The sequence below is a fragment of the Phoxinus phoxinus genome (genome assembly GCF_949152265.1).
Source record: "Phoxinus phoxinus genome assembly, chromosome: 23".
Taxonomy (NCBI): domain Eukaryota; kingdom Metazoa; phylum Chordata; class Actinopteri; order Cypriniformes; family Leuciscidae; genus Phoxinus; species Phoxinus phoxinus.
In genome coordinates, this window is record NC_136898.1 from 10,891,622 (window position 1) to 10,912,917 (window position 21,296).

The 21,296-nt window shown below is 36.2% G+C and overlaps 1 protein-coding gene across 7 annotated transcripts in view; it reads right to left on the bottom strand.

The window, feature by feature from the left end:
• Nucleotides 1-2,057: 2,057 nt before the first annotated feature.
• The window catches only part of ntm (neurotrimin), a 274,033-nt gene continuing 254,794 nt past the window's right edge, over nt 2,058-21,296 (bottom strand). For 2 of the 7 annotated variants that reach the window (XM_079598670.1, XM_079598669.1), the window contains 6 exons: nt 13,796-13,927; nt 12,693-12,813; nt 11,641-11,792; nt 10,967-11,002; nt 4,941-5,018; nt 2,058-4,593 (listed from right to left, as the gene is read on the bottom strand). In XM_079598670.1, the coding sequence (XP_079454796.1) occupies nt 4,493-4,593; nt 4,941-5,018; nt 10,967-11,002; nt 11,641-11,792; nt 12,693-12,813; nt 13,796-13,927 (620 nt within the window). In that variant the 3' untranslated portion in view covers nt 2,058-4,492. The remainder of the gene's footprint in view (nt 4,594-4,940; nt 5,019-10,966; nt 11,003-11,640; nt 11,793-12,692; nt 12,814-13,795; nt 13,928-21,296) is intronic. The other 5 variants (XM_079598671.1, XM_079598673.1, XM_079598672.1 and 2 more) reach the window with 5 other exon arrangements.

Genomic DNA, 21,296 nt, shown 5'->3' on the forward strand with positions numbered 1-21,296 from the left:
GTATAGGCACATACAGTAAAGTCTTGGCTACATAAAAGTTGTTAACAGTTTCATTGTTAAGGTCCAGAAGAAAAAAAAAATTTTTTGACAACATGTCCCAAGAGCAGAGAATGTCTTCACATTATATGGGGTAAGTTGTCACAATGGGAACCTCACATTTAATAACCTCCTCTTATAGTTTTCAGCCAAATATAAATAATAAAACAATTATGAAACAACAAATTTGAAATAGCTACAATATATCAAATCGGTATATACACACACGTTATTTTAAAACGTTATTTTATTTAATATTATTTAATTTTTACTGGGGTTTTTTTGTGTGTGTATTGTTGATCAAATAAATGCAGCCTTGGTGAGCATAAGAGACTTCAGACTTTTGAAAGGCAGTGTATACACACACACACACGGAAAACAAAAACAAATAAACAAACAAACAAACAACCCTTGTCCTCAGAACACAGATACATTTTTCATGTGAAATTCTTCAGTTACTCGCAGTAGGAACTCTTATGATAACTAGCCTCGGTCTCTCCTAAATAAAAACTCAAAGCATTCATCCATCCAGCTTTATATTTTGTGTCCGTCATTCTCTTTCAGATATGTAAAGCTGATCCGGCTGTTTACGCACTTTTTCAGCTGTCTCTCAGCGCCATAATAGTCTTCCACACCGCAGTGTTTGTCACCTGGCGCCTCTCTAACAAGCAGCGAGCGACACTACAGCCAGTCATTCACAATGAACAATCAGGCAAGAAAAAAAGAAAAGGAAAGAAAGACAGGGAAATGTGAGTCTTTAATTAAGAGTCTTCACCGAAGCCTTTCTTAAATTCAATTACAGACAGCTCTCGCGTCACTTTCAGAATGGATCTCACAGCTTCATTCTCAACCTCAGCACTTAGAGCTCATGTGCATCATCACTCCCACACACTGTCTGTCAAATCCCTTTAAAACACTTACAATACTGACACCTCCTTCCTTAACCAGAACACAAGTGGAGGATCGAGACGGTGCTTAAGTGCTCTCAGAATCTGGGCTTTGAATTATTGATTTGGAATCAGCCTGCCGTGGTGTGGCTTTGCTTTAGTTTCAACCCGTTTTCATTTTTCAACTGGATAAACAAGTGAACATAGGACATATACATTTAGGCAAGAATCAGAAATATTAATACACTGACTACCTTTCAAAAGTTTGGGGTCGGTAAGATTTGTAATGTTTTAAAGGATATCTCTTATGCTCACCAAGGCTGCATTAATCGAAAATACAGTCAAATTATGGAATGATTTCTGAAGGATCATGTGACACTGAAGACTGGAGTAATGATGCTAAAAAAGTCAGCTTTGATCACAGGAACAATATTAAAGTTTAAAATAACTATCGTATGATCAAAGCTGAATTTTGAGCATCATCTCCAGTCATCAGTGTCATATGATCCTTCAGAAATCATTTTAAGATGATTTGGTGCTCATTTCTTATTATTGTCAGTGTTGAGTTGTGCTGCTTAATATTTTTGCTTCAGCATATTAATGCTGAATATGTATTTAATATTTGTATTTAATGCTAAGTATTCTTTAAAAAAAATATATATATATATTGACCCCAAATTTTGTAATGGTAGTGTATAGGCCTACAAATAAAAAGTTTTCTTAAATATATCCTCTTAAATCAACCCGATCACACTAAATGCGTCTCTATAGCACGCAGTGTGTTTATCGTGCAATTTATACGTGAAAATGAGTTTTTACGTGCATATGATACGCATGGGTAGGTTAGGGTAGGTTTAGTAGAGGTGTGGGGTGCGTGTGTATTATACATTTGGGTAGAATTAGGGGTGTGGGGTGCGTGTATTACACGCAATGAAGTGTGTTTCAAATGCACACGAAAACTGTGTATCATATGCACGTAAAAACAAATTTTCGCGTATAAATTGCACGATAAACACAATGCGTGCTATAGAGACGCATTTACGTGAGAACAGGCTGCTTAAATATAGAGAGATGACGTATATGTGTGTGTGTGTATATATATAATGTAAGAATCACAATTAGACTGCAGACCAATTCTATTTAGATACAACATTTTATTATTGTAAGTCTTAAATATGAACACACCATCGCCATTAAAGAAAAAACATATGACGAAACAATTTCTTTACAGTACAAGGAGTTAAAATACTTAATTTGTTCCTCTCTAGGGAACCATAGAGATCAGCGGAACAAAGTGAACTTCTCCAGGCTGGTTGTTTTAATGGTTGGCCGAGAAAAAAAAAAAAGTAATTTTTTTGCACCAAGTTGGACATATGAATAGCATTACAGCCATGCACAGACAAGCCCTGTGTTTCTGTTAACTGATCAGCCGTGATCCAAACGCTGTCTTCCCCAGAGGAAACCACAGACATTATTTATCAGGAGGTGCTTCTTTGTGGTTTCCAATTGCAATAGTGCTGTAAAAGTGTGGATGTCTGACTGTTGTCAGGTTAGTCTCACTAATCTGTCTATATACGAAATATGTATGTCTGGTTGTGTTCCCTATATCTTAAAAAAAAAAGAAAATGAAAATTGAAATCATAATATTGAATAATACACCTTTAGGGCAAGAACACACACTGTCACCCATTAAACTTTGCACATTCATGACATTCCCTTTCATTAACATACACCTTGTGCTTAAAATCCACTGATTTGTATCTGATATGTGGTTTTATTAAGTATGATATTTAAAGGGATAATTCATCCAAAAATGTAAACTGTCATCCTTTACTCGTTCCAAACCTGCATAATTTTCAGAAATCGCAAAATAATGTCTAGACTACAACGAAAGTGAATGAGGACAGATGCTTTTGAGCTCCAAAAATGAAAAGAAAAAGAAATGGCGCGTATGAATTGCACACCACATTTCAAGTCATCTGAGGACAAATGATAGCTTAGTTTGCAGAACAATATTTAAGTTGCTAGTGGCTAAATAAGGAATAGTTATGATTGGTCAATATCAGAATTCCATGATCTTTTTTTTAGGGTGAATTAATGATGACAATTTTCATCTTTGGCTGAAATATTCCTTTAACCACATTGGAGATAAAATGGAAACATTAGGCATAAATCCTATCAAGCATTCCAACAAAAGAGAAGAAAATCTTATTCAATTCAACCAACACCTTAATACTGCGATGGTAAGTTTCAGAAACTATTCAAATCAAATCTCACTTTTTTTTATTTTCCCCCCTCCAGAATATGGATGTAACAGGACATCTGCTCGTGATGAAATGTTGACGGACAAATGAGTCTGATTTTCTCAATATTTAGACATCAGATTTCACAATGAGCTTGTATCTACTATAATACCTTTCGAGAAATAAATTACACAGCTTCTGAAAAAGGGAATAACAAAAAATAGAAAACGTTGCATTGTATTAAACAGGTTCACAATTTTAGTAAAAACAAGTGTGCATATTGTCCCTTTGTACAAGTTAGATATATGCATATACACACAGAGAAGTTAGCACGATTACGAGACGTGTTTAAATAAAGAGCATTTAAGCGCCCGGTTTGGTTTGTACAACTCAAAATCTGGACAAAATTCAACAAAAAGCCATTTGAAAATCTGCCATTGTAATAAAAATAACATTTGATGTCAAGTTTACAAACAACATTACACCTAAACATGGACAGGTATTAGCAGATTGCTCTTTGGGCTCTCATAATGGATCCAATAACTTGGAGTTACACAAAGCTCCAAATGTAACATTTTTCAACCTTGATTCATACATTGTCATCCCATATGTACTAACATGACTCCAACGTCTGATTTATTCCTTTGTGGTGTAAACAAAAAAAATAAAAATAAAAAATATATATAGAGCTTTTGGTTCTGCATAGTCCAACTGTGCCATTCTGGTCGTCAAAACAATCAAAATAAAACATACTGGTATATATCGCATTGTTTTCGGTTGTGAGTTTTAAATGCTAAAATGCAGATTAGAAGTACTCAAAACGAAACATGATGTGATTATTACAGAGCAAAAACGTGTGTTTGTGTCTTTTTTGCTGCTTATTTAGATTTTGCTGTATAGTAAAAATATAGTGAAAATTTAACATAAAAAAAGAGAGACATATGCCCTTCCTTATCGCATGCCTTTGACTTGAATTATTCCCCTATCACGCTGTATTCTATATGAATTCTTAAGGAGTTACAGAGTTAAATTAAAATGACAGTCACAAAAATAAATAAAATGTAATATTTAAAAATTAGACATGCCTCTCTGTCATCTGCTTTTACGGAATACAAAACTGTATTCGCTGGGGCAAACCAGTGTGATGATTAGCAATGTAAGAGAAGTTACATTATTAAACTCTATTATAAACAAAAGAAATGCATGATTACTTCATTAAAAGGAAGTACTTGGGTACCCCATGCACATTTCCAGGCATTTTTGGTAACCCATGCACGGTTTTGTGACTCCGGGATGAGAGCGACGTCACTGAAAACATCTTCGGCATCAAAACTTGAGCAAGAGATGTAGAAGTACGATGAGAAGTAGACAGGTGGGTGTGAAGACCGTTGACGTGCCGCTGTTTCCGTCCTGAACTGCTCCGGGTCCTAAAGCATTGAAAAGAGTCACACGTGTCAGGAAAAGCAGCTCCGGTCTCCAACTGTGCTGTAAACTGCCTCGCTTTTCTTCTTGAGACTGTCTGCAACGTCGCTGAACTCTCACCTACGCATCTGCACTTCTGATTCTATCTTACTTCCTCAATATGATCTTTTCTCATATTCGAAAGCCGTCAGCTGTCAGCATTTTCTACTGTAGGTCTACTGCACCAAACCGTTATTTTCTAGTCAAGCCATACTTGTTAAAATCTGTTAGTATTAAAGCAACTCCTCTTTGTTGATGAGTTTGTAGTGATTAGTAGTCCAGGACTGTATTTAGTAGCTTGCGTGTCACAAACCTTCCAACAAATCATTGTTTTCAAAGGCCGTGTGCTCTAAATCGGATGAAGTCATTTCTAAAACAGAAGCCGTCTCCACTAAAAGAAAGATTACATAACAAAACACTTTATAGGAATACAGAACATACAATATGAACTCAAAATGATTAAGTAAATCATTTCCATTGGTGCTATTAGGCAATTATTTTAGTCCAAATGAGATGTTTTTGCCTAAAAATATTCATCAAGTCAAACTAGAGTATTCTGGCAATGGTTCTGCTGGGGTGCCGGGTCATCTAACTGGGACGAAAGCGCACCAGATTGGCAGATTAACATATAAGCGAGGGTCTTTAGTGGTTACATTTGTATAGTAGGAACATCTGTTCTCCTCATTTCAAACGGGCACATCTCGTCACCCTGCGCTCACACTCACAGCATTATTGACCAGTCAACCACTGAGGTCAGCCGTACTTGCGGTTGCTTATAAACAAACTAATAACTGAAGGTGACGTTTAACCAGATTACTAAGGGCAGATGAGTAAAACAAGGCACAGACAACTGTGTGATTGTCTTAGTAAAACAAATGGAATGATAAAGAATGAATTAACTGCGCTGGTCTGATGAAAACTATTGCATTCGTATTCTGAGATGATCAAATATTAACATACAGTCATGATCAAAAGTTTACATACACCTTGCAGAATCTGCAAAATTGTAATTATTTTGACAAAATAAGAGGGATCATATAAAATGCATGTTGTTTTTATTTAGTACTGTCCTGAATAAGATATTTTATATAGTCCACAAGACAAAAAAAGCTGAATTTATAAAAATGACCCCATTCAAAAGTTTACATACCCTTGATTCTTATACTGTGTTTGTGTGCTGTGTCTGTGATAGTTGTTCATGATTTCCTAGTTTGTCCTGAGCAGTTCAACTGTCCAATGTTCTTCAGAAAAATCCTGCTGAAAGGGTTCAAATACGCAAAAGATGCTGGAAAACGGAATAATTTGCAGGACTTGAAGTAATTTTCTGAAGAACATTGGGCAGTTTAACTGAAAACAAACACAAAAACAAACAAAACAAACAGTTGTGGACCATCCAGATAACAACACACAGTATTAGGAATCAAGGGTATGTAAACTTTTGAACGGGGTTATTTTTATAAATGCAGCTTTTTTTTGTTTGTCTTGTGGACTAAATGTAAACGTATAGTACTAAATAAAAAAATAACATGCATTGTGTATGATCCCTCTTATTTTGTTAAAATAATGAACATTTAGCAGATTCTGCAAGGTGTATGTAAACTTTTGAGCATGACTGTAATCATGCCAACAGATTGATCAGTAAAAATAAAAAAATTTATGGGAATCTCATGAAACCTGTCAAGAACTTGTCTGGATCATATTTCATCATAAAATCAAAATATCTTTTTTTTAAAATATAGTTATTGCATGAACAAAATTACCGGTAGGTAAGCAAAAAATAAACACAACAGTGTTCAACATTGATAATAATAAGAAATGTTACTCGTTAATGTTAGCAAATCAGCACGACACTGAAAGACTGGAGGAATGGCTGCTAAAAATTTTACTTTTACATCATTGGAATAAATTACATATATTAAAGCAGAATTTTTATATTATATATTACAGTTGTTGTTTTTTTATCAAGTAAATGCAGCCATGGTGAGCAAACATTAAAAATATCATACCAACCCCAAACTTTTGAACAGTAGTATATAGATCTCAATGGTTCGAAAACAGGCTTGATTTTATGGTCAAATCTGACCTGGATATGGTTTTGTGAGATTCAGCTCTGTATAACGGTTTAGCAGGAGACGTGTGGCTAGTTCTAGTCTTTGGTTTGGTACCTTGTCATCAGGTAGAGTTTTAGTCTTTGGGACAGTCAAACAAGCAACAACAACTAACGTGCAATACACTCTTTCTGACTCTTTTCATCTTTAGACATGTTCAGTGTTGAAATGTACTGTACTGTATGTGCGTATATTTATATTTAGGGGTTGCACCGACTAGTCAACTACTCAGACTTCAGCTGCATTTGTTCAATAGAGTGCAACAGTCAAGTAAAAAATCCCATTAATTTTGTCCATAGGGAGATTTTTCTTTTTCTTTTTTCATTTAAACCTTTCAAGCCAGACCTTCCAATCACTCCATGGTTGTTAAGTGATGAAATATGTATCAGCGAAGGCAACATGTCAGCGTGATTCAGCTTCATTTAAAAACATAATAATAATATTACTAAAATCATGGTTGATAGTCAATTTCCCAATGAAGAACTATATTACTCACAATCCTCCTTGGATCTACCTATAAGAAAGTATGGTTACCATGGAAATTAGATCCATGGCAAAAGATCTCATAAATAACCACCCACTTCCATGAAGCATTGCAAATGACTTAATGACTACACTCAAAAAATATATATATTGAAAAAAGTCAATAGAATTTTATATTTGAAACCTTTGACGTATATGTAAGACTTTTCATCTATTAATCACTTTTTTACTGCCAATGTGTGAACATCTTGTAACAAAACTTAACAAACAAGAGCTTCCCAGATCTCCTAGGTTGTCTATGAAAGACAGATTTTTTGATGAAGGACTCGTGACTGCAGATGTCAATGTTTCATGCAAAGAAATTGTATTAATTCAACCTATAGTCAGAGCATTCCCAGTAGTCAGTCAAGAGAATGACTGGGATGAACACTTCCGGAACCAAGACCACTGAAAACAATTGGCAGTCACAGACTGTAACATCATGTGCAAATTATGCACAACAAAAATAATGTTTCAAGTATTGTCTACCATGGTAATCCTACACACATTGCGCTGAACACTTTCCAGAAGCTGTGTGTGGTGCTTGACACTGGCAGTGTAGATACTCCAGACATCATCTCAGCGCCATGGGATATATTCTTGTTATTGAATGTCTAAACAGCAAAGCACATAACACAGTGTAGACAACTTGACTTATTAAAGTAAAATAAATCTATTTTGTTTCTACGGTATAGATATGGTGTTAGCCAGGATAGATAAGGACTTGTTTACAGCCGATTACATGTGGCAAGTCATTTAAATAATGCACAACACAACTGAGTTCTGGCCAAGAAGTCAATTAAAAAAAAGTAGTGATGCAACCCCAAATATATAAATATATACGAACAGATGTAAAGTTGAATTAGTTAAATGTATTGAAAAAAGGTTTTTTTTACACTTTTGGTGGAAACGGATGTTTACAGAGCCCTTAAAAGGACATGGTAATGGGGAAAAAAATATTAGATGAGAGGAAAAGTTACATTTCAATGCTTTTTGCGTTCGCTCGCAAAGAACTCATTTCAGAAAGAGTGAATGCAAAGTTTCTCGGGGGAACGTAAAAGCTGTTAATGCTACAGGTATGTCAATGCTGCAAAAGCTATCCTTTTTCCTCAACCATCACCATGTCCCTCTAGGAGCACTGTAGACATTTGATTTCTTTCCTTTTTTATGTTTCCCGTTTGGTGTGAAAGATCAGAGAGCACTAATATTCAGTCCCAACAAAACAATCGTTGTGTCATGGCATTAGTATGGCTGTCTATTAAATCCTTCTCTTTGATGGGCCGTTTAGACTGAAGTCTAATTTCCCCTGGATTTAGGGGAGTACGGTACTTTCTTTAGGGACAGCCATCCAATTATTCTGCAGCCACAGCTTAGAGTAAATCCTGCACAAGTGTAATTATACTAATGTGAGGTTCTCACAATCAAATTCAATGCAATTAATGACTCTCCGGAGAGGACATGGTTACCAATCCCACGCTTTTTTTTTAGGTCAGACAGTGGAGAAAAGTTGGCCAGGACAAGATTTCTATTCTTGGCAGAGAAGAAAGAATAAAGGACAATACAAGGACAAATCAGTAACAGACATCAACAAGGCGAGGAATGACCCCTTACAAAAAAAGTAGGAAAAACCAGAGGCAAATATAACACACTCGATGTCTTCAAATCGCAAACAATTTAGAGTGATATTTATTCAGCATATGCTCAGTAAAGACTCTCAATGTCACAGAAATGAGCAATAGTTTGACAGAAAAATACACATTTGCTGAGGTTTTGAAGGAGAGTATATATATTTTTTATAATTATTTTACTGACAGACTGTAATTTTGCTCATTTCCACATTTTATCCCAGCTATGCAATCCAGTAAACCAACTTATGAAAACCTGTCTGACTGAATTAAAAGGTTTAAAATCTTTTCATCTTTAAAATATGTAATGAACATCATTTCTGTCTGGGTGAAGGTTGTTCTTGAATTGGCAAATAAGAAGTATATTTTAGTAAAAAAAATATCTCAAATAATGTAGCTCTCACTTTGACTGTTGCTTTAATCATATTATAACATACAATATGCAAACTATTCTAAAACTATATTAAGTATTAAATCAATGGCACATTTAGATGTATTGGTTAACCTCAATGTGTGTTGTTAAAACTGCAATTTTAATTTAATTTAAATTTCTTGTCTGATAATCAATATGATAATTCTCAACTTAAGTGTATTAATGGTAGTATTACTGTAGACACATTAATAGTTTTTATACCGAAATACATAATTTTAATAGTCTGAGAAAAATTAATAAATAAATAAATAAATAACTTGACCCCGGTTTCTCCTACTGTGGCAGTACCATGGTATATTGAGTTGTTATATACTATGGTACTGTATGCTTTATGTGCCATAAACCATTGTGTATTAATGTGGTTATTATGTCCAGGTAAGACCATAACACTCTTTTGTAAGGGGCAAATGTACATTGAAAGGAATATTTCACCCCAAAAATATGGATTCTGTCATCATTTCACCCTCATGTCATTCCAAACCTATATGACTTTCTTTCTTCTGTGATAATACACTGGTTGTTATTTCCCATCATGCTACTATAATAAACATGGACTGAAGCTTTAAGGTTTCAAAAATAATGTTAAAGTACCATAAAAGTGTCATGGTGCATGTCTTCTGAAATCAAACGATAGATCTGCGTGAGAAACTGAACTGATAATCTTCACCTCCAGTGAGCGGTTAACCGCTGCAACTAGACCACTGTGTCAGTGAGCTCATCTTGAAGACCGAATCAGTCCAATTCAAATGAATCATTCAGCCTGATTTTGTGGATCGAATCCACTGAAAATCAAACTCAAAAGAATGATTCTTTCACGATTTGGGCATTACTAATGCTCTCGATCTATGGTTTGACTTCAGAAGTCTTGGACTACAGCACTTTTATGATATTTTCATGGTGTTTTGCATCCTTTTTGAAGCTTGAAAGCTCCAGTCCCTGCCCATTGTAATTGCATGGGCTAGAGAACGGCATTTAATTTTCTTTCCCTGTTCCGTGGAACAAAGTATGAGTGCAAGTAAATGATGACAATTTTCCTTTAAGTACATTTCTCATCAAATGAGTAATAATGAAGCACTCACAATTCCACAAACATCAAAAGACATCATATGATGCAAACATGTACTTACAAACGGCGGATGAGAGCATGCATTGACATAATGAACCCATGCCATGGTGGAGGAAGGTTAGACAGGAAAGAAAGTGAAAGAAGAGAAAGAGAAACATGTTTAGGCTACAGAAAACAGAGACTCATTCATCAACCCACAGTGACTGAAAGCAGAATGAGGCATGTCAGTACCCCGCCAATCCCAGAGCGGCAATTGAGTCTGTCACTCAATGTGCTGAATATATTATTGACATTACAAAATGGGATTTTAAGCTAATAACCCCTTAATAGGAATAGTGGCCAATTTAAAATCTGACAATCACATTCTGTCAGACGAGGCACAACAATTGTATTACCCTGTTCAAATCAGGGAAAATTTGTGCGTCAACCTCGACGATAAACTGGAGTGCCATATCAACAACTTGGCTTCGTCACATTGCGGTTGATGTGAAAATAACCATGTTTGCATCTTCGTTGCGTATTAAACGCACTGTAACATGCTTTAGGAGGTGATCAGGACGCCACATTCCCATGCACACTACTAACCTTGCAATAGCGTTGAACTAGTGGGTTCAATTATTTCTACATCAACAAAAACAAACATAAAAACATGTATCAAAAGCAAATGAAGGAGAATCCTGAGAAGGAAATCTCAAAGATTAATAGTCGCACAGAGTTGTCAAAAAGTATCGAAAAATTGGTACTGAAATTTAAAAATGTGACGATACCAGCATTTTCCTCTAGCATTTTGAGCGCTCTGATTGGCCATTGGGTTCACACGCTCAACATATAGGCTATGTCTCTGATTGGCCATTGTATATGTCTGTGACCATAAATGTCTGTTATTGGCTACAATGATCAACAATATGTAGTCAACACAATGGCCAATCAGAGGTGTTTAAGAATCCGCTCAACAGCGCCCAAAATGCTAGAGGGAAATGCTGGTATCATCACATTTTTTTTAATTTCAGTAACTTACCGACTTTTGACAACTCTAGTTGCACGAGTTAGAAACTACCAAGTGGAAATTCATAGTGTTTACAGGAACGTTATCAGCTGGAAGTTCTGCTTTTGCTGAGCTTTTTTTGAACAAAGGTTTAAGCATAAAATTAAACATAACTATCTTCCGAACCACAGTTTGTACATTAAACTAATCGAAGAATTAGAGGCTCCAAACCGTTTTTTAAACTAGATTTAAACCATCAACTACTGATACTTACCGTATAGGACGATGCTTGTGTTAGCGCTCCCAAGTTTGTTGATAGCGACGCAGGAGTAATTGCCATAGTCTGCCTCGGACACGTTGAAGAAAGTCAGCTTTGAAAGTCCTCCGTCATCCTCGATCTCAATGCCATCAAAGCCATTGAAGATCCTGGGAAACAGTCAGCAAATGGGGAGACTTGAATCAGCCCGGCCTTGTTTACGCTACATCAGAGCCTCCTTTGAAGCTTGAGGTTACATTTATGACAACATCAACATTTTCGGACGCAGATTGCAGCGGGCCTGGATACATTCAAAGGAGGCAAAACTGCAGGATTGAATTACTGGCAGCGGCACGCGGAGGGACATGCACACGCTCTCTTATGCACATTTAATTATGATACAACATTGTGACAACTTATTCTTCACTTGACATCAAAGACAGTTTGAGAGAACCAACTGAGACACATCCAGCCAAAGGCACTCAAATGTGAAGTATTTTCCGTTGAAAACAGTGAATTTATGACAGCACATCTAGTCAGACATGTACAGCTACTGAAATACATTTGTCCTTCACCTCTTAGTGTCACTATCAATATTATAATTCTGACAGACATAGTGTACAGGAAATACAAAAAACTCTAGTAACTAGCTGTTACTGTACATATCAGCTGTAGTAAAAAAAATTAACTGGGTTACAATATATATTAGGTGTCTTTAACTACTGTGTAGGCCTACTTGTATCAAAAATGTTTGGGTACAATGTACTTATTGTATTGAAAAAGGTGTAAGGAAATTATAATAATTGTGTATTGTATATATAATTATAGATGTGACTACAGAAATGAATTTCAGATGTAATTACATGCCGGCATTTTTTTTATAAGTAAAACGTAAATATTAATTTAAATGTTAGTACTGTACATGCAGTAGTAGTTTTTTGTGTATTTAGTGGGATTAGAATTCTGTTTTGTTAATGTAACCATCTATGATTCCATAAACTTCTAGGTTACGGTTTTATGCTAAAGAAAGGAACAGATGAAGCAGAATATCCTGAAGTGATATGCCATACCTCCTGTCATCTCTGTACCACTCAAAATCTGCCTCGGGTACAGCATCTGCCTCACAAAGCAGGACACCTCTCTGACCCAGGGTCACACCAACATCTCTGCCATCTGAAACACTGGGAGGGACTAGACACACAAAACCACAAGAAAGTTAGCGAACTTTATTTAGTTAGTGATTATTTACTGACAAGTTTAACATGATTATTTACAGATAAATTTAACAAGATTATTTACTGATAAGGCAATTACTTAAATAAATCAATAAATAAAGTACATTCAGAAGTCGTAAAACAAGTTATGATCTGCATAGTCTTCACTGTGTAAATAATCATTTTTTTTTCTTATTAAAGTTACAAAAGTGATTCAGTCAAAAGCAGTGAGAGATTTTCTATCTTTTGTTGTTGGATTAACATTGATGACAGATGGCAGCAGGTTTATTCGGTTGCTGTCACTTTAAGACTGAATGCAAGGATCCAATATACTGATAGGTTTTCTTTCTCTACTTTTTTATGTTCACTTAAGACATACATTAATATGATAACAAGGATACTAGCAAAGACAGGCAACTTAACATTTAAGTATGTGTATAACCATTCAAGCCCAATAAGGTGGCAAAAAGAACTCCGTTCAGTACTCACATGCTATGAGCAGCGGCTTCATGTGTGCGCGTCTGTCAGACAGCACTCAGAAACCTTCTCTCAGACAGCGCACACATATACTGAAATGAGTTGTCTTTTGCTACTTATTGCACTTTAACAGTTTAAAATCACTTGTTTTGAAACGGCAATGCTTAAAAAATGAGAAGCTTTTGTGACCACGCAGCACAGCAATGTCATGTGAACATAATCGTGTCTACGCCCACTCAAGATGTTTTCAGTTTGCATTTCAAGACATTTCATTACAAACTATATTATCATTTTACATTTGTTTAAAAAAATCCTAAAAGTTTCTGTTTATTTAAAGGTTTAAATCAATGAATCAATCAATGAATCAATCAATCAATCAATCAATCAATCAATAAACAAACAGTATTGTGTGCATATGTTGTATGCTGCATGTATGTTGCATATGTGTAGAATATGTTGATATAAATTCATGAGACACTTACAGTTGACTGTGAGCTCAACAGTCTGTGTGTCCACCGCAATGTCGTTCGCTGCGGTGCATTCGTACACTCCTGCTCTATATCTGCTGATGAAGGGAATCTCCAGAACCTCATTGTCTGAGCTTAGGCTGTCATCTAAACAAGAAAACATTCAAATATGATGTTATGATCAGGGATGCAAACTCATCATGGGTAAAAAGAGTTACAAAAATGTGAGAACCGCTTGTTACAATGGCCTAACTTATTTTGATGAGTTGAAGTAATGTTAAAACAAATGTTTTCATGACTTATCAATGTCATTTTTTGTACAGTACAGTACTGGCCATTCAGAACTTTTACCAACCATATCCAAGTCACAGTTTATATATAAAGTTATTTATTCAAAATTAATTCCATATTATTCAAAAAGGGCAGGCATCCTTCTGTGCACAAAAAAATTATTTTAGGTGGACAAATACATTCAAAGACAATCAAACACCACCTGAACCAAACAAACCTGTCGTCTCATAAAAAGGAGAGATAGACAGGATAGGCAAGGGTCTGCAAAAAAAAAATGGCAGATGTGCTTCGTTGTTGCTAGTCACTGGGATTAGTGTTTTTTTTTTACACTGGGATTAGTTACCCCACATTATTATGTTTCTTGGGTCTGCACTATTCCCTTCAAAGCAAACAAACCAAAGCGCCTTTATTTGTTGCTTAGTGACGGTTGTGTCGAAGTAAGCCAGAAATGTGCAAGTGCTGCGCAATTCGACTATATTTATTATTCACATTGACTCATCAGAATTCAGTATGTTCGCTAAATCTGCGCATATTACATCATTTATCCAGCAAATTGAGTCAACATAATTTGTGAAACATTACCCGCCAAATTGCCTTGTGATTTGACATCGTTACCCTCCACATTTTCACCCACATTTGCCATTGTTTGTTCATTTCAAACCCTGTGATATTATGAAACTGCACAGAACATCTTGCGTGTGTAAAAGCAAACTGTTTAATTACGCTGTGGTTATGACAGTATAGTAAAGTAGAGCTCAACTAAGTTAACTAAAGTACTAACTAAAGTTGCATTCGTTGGGAAAATGGTAGGCTAGTTTTTTTTTTCAAAAACTCAACAGATCTAGACGAATCACAATAATTACCCATTTTGGATTCAAAACGGCGAATTTTGCAGAAAGGTGACACGTTTGCATTCCTGTATGATCTGTGTTATAATCTTAATAAAGCTCTCAAAAAAAGAAAAGGGTTGACCAGCTTTACTCATGATTCCTTAAAAGACAACTACAACAAAAACAAATGACTGTGATTGGTTGGTATGAGTGTTAATACTGGAACAACAAAGTGTTACTTGGCTAAATCACATCATATTGCATGTGTCTCATCACTGAAGAGCTGGAATATTTCTAATTTTTTAAATATCGTTACATCTATACTTTTCTTGGGTACAATATGCCACACTGTAGAGCATGTTGATGCCCTTCTATGCAAATTCAAACCTCATCTTCCCTGAAATACCGATGCTCTGATGTATTTATAGTCATTTGTGTCCTATTGTGGGAGAGAAGACACTAGAGATATGAAATTCGATTCAAATACGAGTCTCTGCCTCTGTGCAGCTGCTTTGAAGTGTTCGCATACACACTGGAGTCAAACTGCTAAAACACACGCCACCTTTTCATGTTAACGAAATCCAGACTGGGATAAAAAAAAAACGTTAGTGGTAAGGGATCCTTGTGATGCAGTTTTCAACGTCAAGCAGTAATATGCGGTTGGCTTAAATAAATAAATATTGTCCCCAATGTAGTTTCTGACAGCAAAATAACACACAGCATTCACTTGAGTATGTTCTGAAAGACAATGTCTTACACCTGGGAGAGGCTGTTAACGAGAAAGAAAGAGGCACTTCCTTTAACCTGATGAGGAGTGTCAACCGAGCGCTCTGGAAAAAGAAGCTCATTACTGTTCAACACGGTACACACCTCGTTGCACTGAAGAGCAGCTCGGAGTCTGCTAAAAAAGGCTCTTGTATAATTGTATTGTTTTATTGTTTAAAAGTATTTGATTTTAAATTCAAACACTCAACCACACCTTCAAAACGAGCCAATTAAACCCAAACTTTTAACTAGAGCAAGCCACAAGCGAGCACAGGTATAGTTTAATCTTCATTCAAGATGCTCATTTTGATGTTTCCCACTGGAAAGCCCACGTCACTGGAGCTGCAAAGGACTGGGAAAGCTTTATGAGAAGCAAACCATCGGCTTTGATACCCGGTCCAGCAGAAAGTAAATGTGGTGCTTTGGCATCAGGTGCATTGTGGACTGTCTTCCATCAAAGGGAAGATTGACAAAATGGGACCGTTTATTTCCATCAGGGGCTCTGGGTTTCACGGCTGCCATGGAGGATTGTATCAACGTGAAGTACTTGAAGACTGACATCTCAGGCTTTTTTCTTCATCAATACATGCACTCCTGAAGCACATTCATTATGCATTTCTTATATAATGCAACCGCTTTTGTATATTCATGGCCTCTGATGGCATTATAAGCATCAGTCAATAGTACGCCCAGGGTTTGATTTGCGATATTATCAGTAGTTAAAATCAAATGCCTCTTGAGCTGAAATGGTACAACGATCGTCCTGGGTGTCATCAAAAATAAAACAAGCGCCAAACAACTCTATTAATGGAGAAACTAAGCCCACAGAAGTTAAACAGGCTGGCCTCCACAGTCACTTCCTCAGATAGCTTACTCACTGAAGAATACTGCACAAAAATGAATCACCAGTTTGTAACGTCGACCGGAGTGTTTTAGGAGTGCCCAGATGACAAAGATAAAAGTAAAAAAGAATACCCATAGACGATAGAGTTGGTAAGCTTTATACACAGCTTCAGATGAACCCTGCATTATCCACATACACTAAAGAGAGTGGGGTGATACAACAGGGACACTCAAGCAGAATTACAAATAAAGAGAATAAAATATTCAGGATGCTTTCCTGAGCATATAGTAGAGCAGTCGCTTGTATCACTTGTGCAATCGCTACATAGACACTCCTAAACAATGCATGATGCCAAAGGAGACCCTTAAAGATCACATTAGGTACCCTTTACAAGTTCAGTCCAATCAAAAGCATGCAAGTCTGCCTAACAGATGTATTTTGATGTTTATACAATGGACACTTTTGTAGAGAACTAATTACTTTGTCACGTTATCTCCATCACATCTTATCCAGAATATTTAGTTTTGTCTGAGGCACTTAGTAGCAAATTAAAGCAGATATCCAAAAACAGAATTAGATTTTGAGTTATTAAACAATATGTAGCCTACTTAAAGGTATAGTTCATAATTATTTGTCAATAAAGGATATGCACTAGTAGTAGATATGCCTATATTATATGCACTTAGAGTGCAAAATATATGGGATGCAAGATATGCAAAAAGACTGAGTGGCAGCATTGGTTTTCTGCGTGAATGACGTGAAAAACACACAAAACACATCCATAACGGGAAAAAGCTTTGAGTTTGACTGTACAAGAAATCTGAGGTATATTTTTACAGACTGCCGACAGCTATAGAAAAGAGAAGCAAATGGATCGCTGCAATTCACAGAAACAACTGGACTCCAGGAAGCGCAACGTAGATTTGCAGTTATCATTTTGTGTAAATATGTTTGTGAAATCAGGCACTTATAAATGTCAGGAAACAGAGTGTCAGGCTGCATGACATGCAACCCTGGATCTTTGGTAAGTTGTAAGGAACACTATCATGTCTAAATATTAGTTTAAACTGATATAATCGTTTGTTTTTCGTCATGTAGCAAGCTCTATTGCCACTCAGTCCAGCAGAAAAGTGACGTCAATGCATACAGTACCCTCTATAATGCAAGTCAAAAGGGATCCAAAACCAATACTGGACTATGAGAAAATAATCCACCCCCCACCCCCACACACTAACTATAATTTTTTGTGTTCAACAAACATGTTAATCTTATTTTGCGTTGAACAACATGTTGAACGATGGTGAGTGACATCCATGATGATGATTATGACAATTTTCATTTCTTGGCGAACTATCCCTTTAATACATTTGAGCAGACAGATCAACAATGCCAAATGTCTAGGTTGCTTAGATATTTTTCCATGAAAATGTGTTATTGTTGTATCAATTGTTTCAAATAACACCGTCGTGAAATTGCAAGAAAAAACAAAGTGACCTGTGACTGGTAATGTTTCATGACAGGCTCTTCCTATATAATTATTTAAAAAAATTTTTTTTACTATAATAAACTGTAAGCTGGACCAGATTTTATATTGATATACAAAAGTATGACTAAACTAGATAGATAACAGGTAAATCTAATCGCTAATCTACCAAACACTGTTTTAAAATCCCATTCTATAACTATTGGAATGTCCAGACCTCTAGCTAAAGTAGTTCAGCCCAGTATGAGTGTAAAGTACTGCAGCAAAGCAGAGAGCAAGCCACCGATACTGCAGAGCTGTTGCACACACACACACACACACACACACACACACACACACACACACACACACACACACACACACACACACACACACACACACACACACACACACACACACACACACACACACACACACACACACACACACACACACACACACACACAAACACACAAACACACACACACACACACAAACACACACACACACACACACACACACACACACACACACACACACACACACACACACACACACACACTGGGCAAGGTGCTGAATCAATCCAGGCACAGCTGAATGTGTCATCTTACGAGGGACAGGTTCTCTGTCTGATCCCTCCAGACAGCAGGGCAGGAACACCATTACCGCACCATCTGATTTCCTTAGCTTCTCTTCTGAATGTGAACCAAACAACAGATTTGCTTAAATCAGAGGTCGGATGATATCCCGTTACCCACTTTTGGTGCACGATACACCTTGCTATGACAATTTATATCCATATCGTTTTCCAGGTGAGTGTCATGCACATTCTCAGTTATAGAAGATTTTGCTGCTAAATAATGTAGGAAACAAAAGGTCTATTAACTGACACAAAAACAAAATACAGACTTGACTAGCGCAAAACCTTATTGAAAAAACTATCTATCTATCTAAATAGATAGAGTGAGTCACACATATGCCCTGCAGATATTTATTGGCTTTATTCAGCTGAGATTCTTGTCAGCAAAGATAATGCAGTTTGACAGGCTTGCTTTGATTCCAGCCATCAAATATCATCCAGTCCTTGATTCTTTGTTTGACTTAAAAATGCAAAGTGAAAGCCACATCTGTTACTAATGCTGAAATATGCTTTTGTTTGTGCGAGCGAGTGCAAATGTGTTTGCGGTACATTTGTATGTGGCATATCAGCAAACAACGCCCACAATCCAGTTTAATCACCTCCTAAATGTGCTGAAATATCTTAATTAGGTCGTTGTTATTCTTTTCAGCTTAAATGCATGCGCAAAATTGGGTGTTTTGGTAAATTCGCCTCTTGAATGGAGACGAGATGGAACAGCGTGCTGCATTTGATTTGAGAGAGAGACAATAAGCTTGAGAAAGAATGAAAAGATAAACACACAGCAGAGTGCATTAGCATGGGGTAGTTTGCGGTTCCACAAAGTAGTTCACAGATCCACATCTTTCTAAACCCCTGAGGCCATTGCTCAGGAGAGAGAAACACCATAAACCAGACCCGACCAGTGTAATATCAATCTATAACCCCACTCCAAATGCATTCATTTCACTCTGTGTTTCTGTCATCCCCCCAAAAAAACTCTCGAAAACAACTGGAGTCAGCATAGAACCGAGGAGGGGAGGGCAAAAGAAAAATAGAGAGCGAGATCGGCAGAGTAGAACTGTATTAGCAGTTAGGGCTAGCGCTCAGAGGATCATTTGGTTCCTGAAATGAGCTGCCGAACCCAAACACACAGCAGCCTCATTACATAGATGGTTATAAACAGGATTAATGCAATCACAGCTCAATAAAAACCTCAAGCAGTGTGCTCCACACAATGTGCTCTTCACTGAGCCAAAACCCTAATTCACGCTGATGTAATAGGAGTGTTAGCTCCTGGGACACAGACGCTCATTAAAAACAATGTTTATTCAAGTCGATTAAACAGTAGCAATGATAAATTAGCAACATTATTGACCCTGTTCCTCACCCAAAGGTAAAGCAATGCAGCGGCACAACAACACGTTTACTCTTCCCATACCCACAATGCAACTTAAACGCTGCTCGGTACGAATTGGATTTTACACCGAAAGAGAAATATGGGATGAATATCCCTTTTTGAAGATTAAAAAAAATAAGTAAACACAGGCTTTTGCTCTGATCACATGAAAGAGAGACCACGCACAGCCCTGCAAATTAACTCAAGTGTGTAATATGTCTATTAAACAGTATCAGGGGATAATAACATTAATATCTTCTATTTATAATTTCTTTTAAGCATAAACGATCCGTTTCTTTGCATGTGGAAGGCAGAACACGCAGTTATACACATCCTCTACAAATGCCGACTAGTAAATTATCCGAGAGGCAACTGGTGCCATTTGTAAAGGGGATCAAAATGACCCGTTTTGGAATTAATGCTTTTCTTTAAATAATAAGTGTACTACGGTAATAACTAAATAATTGAAATAACTGATGATACACACAATGTATCAAACATGTATATTTTTAATTGCACCACCATATTTATGGTATGAATGATTTGTAAATATCTTACACTTGTATGTAAATATAATAATGTTCATGTTTTAGATGCTGTCAAAATGACGATATTGTACTAAATGTATTTATCAAAAAATACAACAAAGTACGTTTTTGTCCCTGTAAATGTACTGTTCAAATACCTAGGTATAAACAAAGAGACACAGGGTCAAATAGAAACCCATTTAGACACAGGGTTGATTGTCTGAGGCAAATAGTCACAGCAGATTTGTATAATTCAGTTTTATTGTTGACAAAAATGTATCCAAAAATACAGTGTTGAGTCAAAAGTCCATATGAATAATGCACTGGTCAATTTGACCACATTTATGCTTTCTCAGGGTAGTGACAACCTTTTCCCCCAAATATGAAATATGAAAAAGCCATTGATGAGGGTCAGAAACAAGTATTTTGACAAACTAATGGAATATCAAACAATTCAATGTTTTTATTGATAATATATTTATAAAGTACATCATGCCGGATAAATTTGACCTCCTTTATGCATTCTAGTGTTATTTATTTCTTTTTTTTAGTAAAAATACATACATTTATCTTTAAAGTAAGATACATTTATAAGATAACTCATTTTCAGAGAATACATTTTAAATCAAGTTTATTTTTCATACCTCATTGGCAAATTTTTAAGCATAAAAACATAAAATGCTTAAAACAAGAAAACACAATGTGGTAAGAAAAATAAAACTTAATTCAAGTCTTACTATTTTAAATGTATCTTATTTAGTGGGTATTTAAACAATTTTAAT